Source organism: Telopea speciosissima, chromosome 2 (genome assembly GCF_018873765.1).
Source record: "Telopea speciosissima isolate NSW1024214 ecotype Mountain lineage chromosome 2, Tspe_v1, whole genome shotgun sequence".
Taxonomy (NCBI): Eukaryota; Viridiplantae; Streptophyta; class Magnoliopsida; order Proteales; family Proteaceae; genus Telopea; species Telopea speciosissima.
The window spans coordinates 73,943,219-73,950,184 of NC_057917.1; the positions used below are offsets into that span (position 1 = coordinate 73,943,219).

At 38.9% G+C, this 6,966-nt stretch overlaps 1 protein-coding gene across 1 annotated transcript; it reads right to left on the minus strand.

The window, feature by feature from the left end:
* Positions 1-786: 786 nt before the first annotated feature.
* Positions 787-4,830, minus strand: LOC122651647 (transcription factor bHLH144-like). Its single transcript, XM_043845128.1, has 4 exons — positions 4,667-4,830; positions 3,955-4,073; positions 3,620-3,812; positions 787-2,408 (listed from the first exon to the last, which is right to left on the minus strand). Exon 4 carries the CDS (start codon positions 2,055-2,057, stop codon positions 1,311-1,313), a length of 747 nt encoding a protein of 248 aa, XP_043701063.1. The 5' UTR covers positions 2,058-2,408; positions 3,620-3,812; positions 3,955-4,073; positions 4,667-4,830; the 3' UTR covers positions 787-1,310.
* Positions 4,831-6,966: the final 2,136 nt, after the last annotated feature.

Consider the following 6,966-nt stretch of genomic DNA (forward strand, 5'->3'; position numbering starts at 1 on the left):
AACAGATCTTCTGCATCATAGCCGAACCAGAGTCTATAAAGCAATCCACTTTCAATTACTTTTGGTTATGGAAGGAGGTCAAAAAGTATATGATGAACAGCTCAATCAATACAATTGAAGAATAAATATAGCTCTACCCAATCCCTCTTAACCCCTTTTAGAGGGCCGGACTGGGTAAAGTACAAGATGAACAGCTAGCTTAAATCACACCCAACTCTTTTACCCAATCTCCAAAGCTTTAAGTGTGCTAGTATGGTCCCCATCCAATATGGAGATGCGGTCATACATACCCATGCACTACCACTACCAAGTCCAAAGACATGTACCTTAAGCCGAGCCAGCATTCAACCAAGCTGAGAGATTTGGCTCTGGCACAACAGGGCTGTGCCAGGGCCAATATTTTACAATTGTGCTCTCCATGAACCAATCTATGAGTGGGTTTTATGCCACAAACACTACCAACTATTGGTGGGCTGATGAGGTGAGAGACAGCCATCCATGCATGACAGACCCATAAATCTTCTTGTCCCTGGATTTCCAACAATACGAAATGAAAACAAATATCCACCCAAAAAGAACTGCAAACCCTGAATAAGAAATTCTAAAGAGAGTGATTGGAGTGAGTCTTGCCCACGTAAAGTAATCAATACCCATTTAAGCAACTATAAAATAAATGGGATTGAATCAGATTCAACAACAAACAATTAAGGGATAGTTAAACAATGGAATTTGCTTAAAGTAAGTCTACCAAAGCAGCTAAGACAAGAGAGAGTGCTAGCATTTAATATATATAACAGAAACATTATGGCATTAAAAGAGCCAGTAGCAGCCCAAAGTCAGAAAACGAGATTTGACATACTGATAAGAAAGTTGGAAAAAAAAAACATACAGATTACATTAACTCCCTCCACCCACCATACCACTCTCCTCCCCCATCAAAGCGAAAGAAAAAGTTAAATTCCCTCCTTCCCATCCCTACCCTTCTTCCCAAGTCCCAACCCGAAGAACAATAAATCCCAGAGGGTCAGTCAGAGAAAGCCTTAAAGTTGAAACTCCACCCCCCCCCCCCTCCAGCCCAAACACCAAACCTTGCATTCATAAACAACACCACCCCACCATCAAAAGCATCATAAGCCTTTCCCACATGATCTTATCTCCGGTCATCATCATCATCCTCCCAAAAACCTCCATGCTGTTAAAGATACTACAGATATAGAAAGTGAAAGTGATAATAGCCTAACTAAAACAGAGATTATTCAAAATTAAAATAGATAAAGGGAGAGTCCACTATCTGTTACCATGGCATTCTTTCACATCTTCAAATCCCCTATACCAAGCTTTTTCACTTCCACCTTCAGAGACTTGAGGTACCTAACAGCCTCATCAAGAACAGCAACTGTATTCATCTGGTCACCACCTGGGACAATTCCCTGAAGTGCTTTTACCATCTTTTTCATCCTCAGCCGCTTCCTTTCACTGCTGTTGCTGCTATTGTTACTGCTGCTGCTGCTGCAGCCAGAGCACAACTTCGGAACAGAAGAATTCATCTTACGCTTGCTTGGTTTCGAACCATAGTTTGAGCATGAATCTGTTGAATTGCTTCCACAGCTGCCAAGAGTTCGTGCGGTGCTAACCTCATCCCCATCTTCCTGCTCTTCCTCTTCCAAACTCAACAATGCATCAATATCCTCCGTGTCCTCTTTGAAGGTAGGAGAGGAATCTCTGTTCACCCTGTCCTCATTGTTCTTCCCACCGTCATTTTCAATGTCAGTTGCTTGGATATCAAAGCCAGGGAAACTGAATTTGTGGGCAAGTGCAGGATGGAACATGATCCGGCTTCTGTTATCATTCTGGTCGAAGATGATGAAGTTCTTGGGACAGACTTCTAAAGGCTGCAGCTCTACCCCATGAAGGGGTGTTGATTGCTTTGTTGGTGGAGGCAAAGTTATACCCAGGGCAGGGGAAGCCATAGAGCCATTATGCATACAACTACCACCAACTTGATATGCATGAGGTGACACCACCTTTTGTTGGTAAACTTGTTGGTCACTCTGCATGAGCGGTTTTTGCTGAACACTCGAACACAGTAAGAATGAATTGGTGCAGCGATGGCCTTAAGTAGGGAGTTGCTTGGTTTATTGGGGAGCAGATTTTCTAAGGTATCAGGAGGCCTACCCAGTGAAAATGGTATGAAGCAAATGATGAAAGGGGTACTTAAGCTATTGTCATCATTGTACAAGAAAGCTGTCTATCCCAATTTAACAGCCACCATAAACATATACTCCAAATCTTCAACTGCCTCCCAATTAATGACTTAATAAAGCAAAGGGCAGTCACTTTCTATGTCTTGGAGCTACGTAATATCTAAACTACGTAACAGGCTTAAGCAACTGACGGAAATACTCGGCCTGCCACCACAAAGCAAACAAATGAATGCTAGGGACACAAACATTATTGAACTTATCAGCTAAACAAGAGATACATACTGAAAATATTCAACATGAAAAAGACAGGCATAACTCAGAATTTTTGTATATCAGATATTGTATGTTAAAATCTGTACAAATATTCTGTATAATGGACGGTTATGATCTTAATCTGGTTATCATTTTTTATATTATGGTTGTGGATATTGTGAGCCATTATAGATCGCAAATATAGCATGTTATATTGAATAATAATGACCCACCCAAGTTTCAGACTCTGCAACTCCCCCCCCCCCCCAAGTTCATCACTTTGCACCACCCCTGCGCCCCTCCACAAGAGAAAAGGGGGGGGGGGAATTGTAGCAGCACAATATGAAAGTATCGATATCTCTCATAATTTATACGAGATAAGCATATCCTAAATTAATTTGCTTTTTTGTTAATCTTAGATGTTTCAAAAGCTTGACCTGAGGCTATTCTGTGCTATATTATGTGTATTATTAGCTTTGAAACCCAGCAAATAAACAAATAATTCCATTTTTTTTATAAAAAAAAAATCTCATATAATACCCTGCAAACTGATTGTTCAAACAACAAATAGGGGCAATTTTTGTTGAATACAATTCTTCCAATTGGGCTTTGTTTAGATCCTCAAAATCTAGATTGTACAGAATGAAACTAATGTGAACAATTTTAACTTGAAACAATATCAAGAAACATGATACTCAATATTAATAATCTCCAAAATCATCTTACTTTTTAACCTCTAACTTCTAACTACACTCATTTCAAATTCTAAGGATTAGAACTTCACTGTCATTCCTGTCATCAAATTCCTGGTTCCTTATGAGGTTACCCTCCAATCAACCAACCACACAGTATATCTGTATATACTCACCACAATAATGAACAGAGAAAGCATAATCTCAGCACAATAATCTTTATTAAAGGCTTGTAAGAGTAGGAATACTACTATAACTTTCCCATACAAACACTCATCGAAAATTACAACATAGTTCTGCCGTTACTGAAAAATATTAACATGTTAATTAACCACTCTCATAGCAAGAAAGGAGAGTACATATTTCGAGATAATCAAGATTAAGCTCATAGAAAACCATATAATAATAGGGAGGAGCAATAAGTATTTTAACACCAGTAAAGAAATTTAAATAGAAAATAGAGGCATTTACCTGACAAACTTTCATCAGTTGGTAATACGCAATGATCCTAACATTCATTGTAAAATTTCCCACTTCCTTCACTGCTCGATATCTCTTCAGGTTAACCACAACGTACATTCTCACTCCTCCAAAACCAGTATATCACTTAGGACCAGGACGATTGAAACGAAAAGAACCCCTTCACACAGGAAAGGAATATCACCTGCATCAAGAATCCATAAAAGCCATATGACATCCACAGGATGGATGAGAGAGAGAAGTCCAAAACTTGAACAACCGAGACAATTTGAGGAGAAGTTGAAAAATTAAGTAACAGATAATATGCTTGGATAGAGAGATCTTACCACAGAAGAAACAAATTTACAGTATGACACGGAAGAAAACCACTATGCGTACACACTTCCTGTTGTAGTTAACAAAAGAAGACGTCCAAGGCATGCTGATTTATTCTGTCAAATAAACTCTGGCTAAAAACAAAATTGGAAACACAATGAGCGCGATTCTCTAAAACTAGAGAAATAAAAAAAACCCAGTAGAATCCGTAGGAGACCACTAGAAAGGGATTAAGATAATCAAACAAAAGCGACAACACAGCTATAATTGAGAGGCAAACTTGAAATTGTAAGAAATAATAGCCCTTTTTAAGTTTAACCCAAAGAAATGAGAAAACCCAAAAATCAAACAAGAAGTAGTAGAAACAAAGTATTAAACCAAGAATGCATCCAACTTCTAAACCAAACACAGATCGCAACGAGACCCAGGAGACTTCTAAAAACGGCCCCAAACCGGGAAGGAACCGGTTTTCTACTTCAAATAAAACCCCACCAAGCCCGTAAAATGATGAGCAAGTTTTACAGTGTTACATAAAGGAAAGCTCCAGAATCAACCATAACCAAATCAACTTGGAAGAACTCAAAATGAAGCTCATATCATTCACGAAACAAATAGGTTAAGCTGAAACCAGACGAAATTCACAAGAAACATACACAAAAATCCGGACTGAAATCAGAGAAACTTGCTAGAACAACTGAAATACTAACAGTAACAGAGTCAAACCTTTAGTTATATGAGAAGATCCCGACACGAAGTATCCAAAAACAAAGCTCAGATTAAACTGCAACTCGAAGCTTTTCTCGCAATTTCGGCGGTTCGCGTGAAAACTGCAAAGATCGAAGAATGTGAAAAAAGGATGCTTGCACAGAGATCAAAAGAAGAAATAAAGCTTTAAAGACAAAGAGAGGGACTTCAGAAAGAGAGAGGAATTCGGTTTAACCCGAGGGTCGAATCAAGATCTAACCACGGTTAGCTATTGAATTCGGGTGTCGGGATGTTCGCCCACCACAAGTCCACAAGACACTATGGAGTCAAACCCTGGAATTTCCAACCGTCGGATGAAAGCCTGGGAAATGCTTTCCGGATATCACGGTTCACAAATGAGATGCCAACCGTTGGATCTGGCACGCGTGATGGGAGAGTGGGGCTCACGAGTTGGTATAACACGTGGTAGTTTCATATTGGTTATAGTGGTGCCTCTGTCGGGTGGGGGTAAGTAAATGTTGTTTTTTTTTTTTTTTTTTTGAGTCTTCACCTGCCTCGAATATATTTGGGCCACGCCCACACTATAGGGTTTGGTTAGCCCTTGTTGGCTAAATGTGGACCCCACCCGAAGCCTAGATCAATCTCCTCGTTGACTTTCTTTATTCAAAACAATAGACGGTAGTGATTGACTGTGTTCCACTAATGTAGGACCCTCGATCTGGCTCGATTCACGATCTCCCACATTAGTTGACTTTTCTTCATTCACGAAGTCCCAAACAAGGACCGTCCGATCATCATTACCACGTGATGAACCATCAACGGTGAATAAATCTTTTTAAGGCTTTAACTTATAACTTAATTTAATTTAAACTTCCTCGTTTTGTAAAAGAAGATAATAAATTAAGGCTTCTTTTTCAACGCTTGGCTTTGAAAAAAAGCGACTCTCACTCTCTATAGACGGGATTTGCGCGTGCCAAAAAAGCACCATGAGGCATGCGCGCCCACCCATCTAACGGTGGCCCCCACCGATGAACGCTGACGGTTATAATCTTTTCTTTTTTTTTTGACTCTGATGAACGACGACGGAGATTCATCTGGGTCCACTTCCATCAACAGAACGTGTTACGAACGGGTAGATTCGACATATGGTGGGCCCGATGACCCCACATCAGCACTGAGGATGAGAGAATCAGCTTCTAAACTCATGGAAGCGTGGAAAGGGCAAACCAACATTACTTTTGGTTGTGCGATAACGCATAATCTGGGAGAGTGGAGATAGCAATGTGAGGGACAGTGAAAGAACGCACGGATTTTACGTGAAGGGGGGTGTTGTCACGTGACAGATAGTGATGTTTAAAAACAACCCCTCAAGTGGATGAAGAGGCTTAAAGCCAAGGAAGCTTCTTCCACCAAACCAATAATATTATTACTTTCCAAGGAAGTGGATATCATATAATCTTTTACAAAGCTATTGCTATATATAACCAAATGGGATCATTTGTGATTGAACCTATTGTTTTGCCTTTTTCTCTTTAAAGGTAAGCTTCATATGTGGTAAGTTAACAAATTAAGGAAAGAGTTAGTATTTGGTAAAAATATTATATGGTTGATTAGATTCTTTTTAATTCTCTCATTTGTTTATGTTTTACCATAGTAGGATTTGAGTTATGTAGTTCATGATGTGATGAGAGTGGTTGTGTGTGAAGACAATTAGAGATAGCTTTTACTATGCAAAGATTTAAAAAAGGTTTTGATGTTGTCATGGTAAGTTCAAGATACTTAACTTTGTTTACATATACCCAAAAGAGATCCTTCGCCCTTTATCTATTGTGAATTGTCTTTTGCTCTTTTTCCCTTTCCTTTACACAAGATGCCCTTAATGTATAGGTTGACAAAGGGCTGATGTTATATTCTTTTTAGATGGCATGTTGAGAATATATTCTCTCTCTCTCTACACACTTTAGCTTCACAATTTGTTTGATCATACTAATATGGATGCTTTTTTTCTTGTAAGGATTAAGTTTTCCATCACCTAGGGTGAAAAGTGAATCTCTTCACCAATGGTGATGTTTGGATTCTGGGTTTATTATTAACTCCCACCCCTATATTCATGATGTGAAAGTACCTTTCTCCAAGCCAATCGGAAGATTAGATGAGGGTGGTTGAAGAGATTCTCTCTTTACCATGAGTGGGGAGAAACTGAATTTTTTTTTTTTTTTTTTTTTTAATTTATGAAACTGAAACAGTAGTAGTCATGGAGCATTTAACATTTATACTTTTGTATGTCTCATTTTTCTTTGTTAGTATATTTCTGTTTC

Excerpts from the sequence above, each read along its gene's own strand:
- LOC122651647 (XM_043845128.1), bottom strand. The coding sequence starts at position 2,057 with ATGCAGAGTGACCAACAAGTTTACCAACAAAAGGTGGTGTCACCTCAT.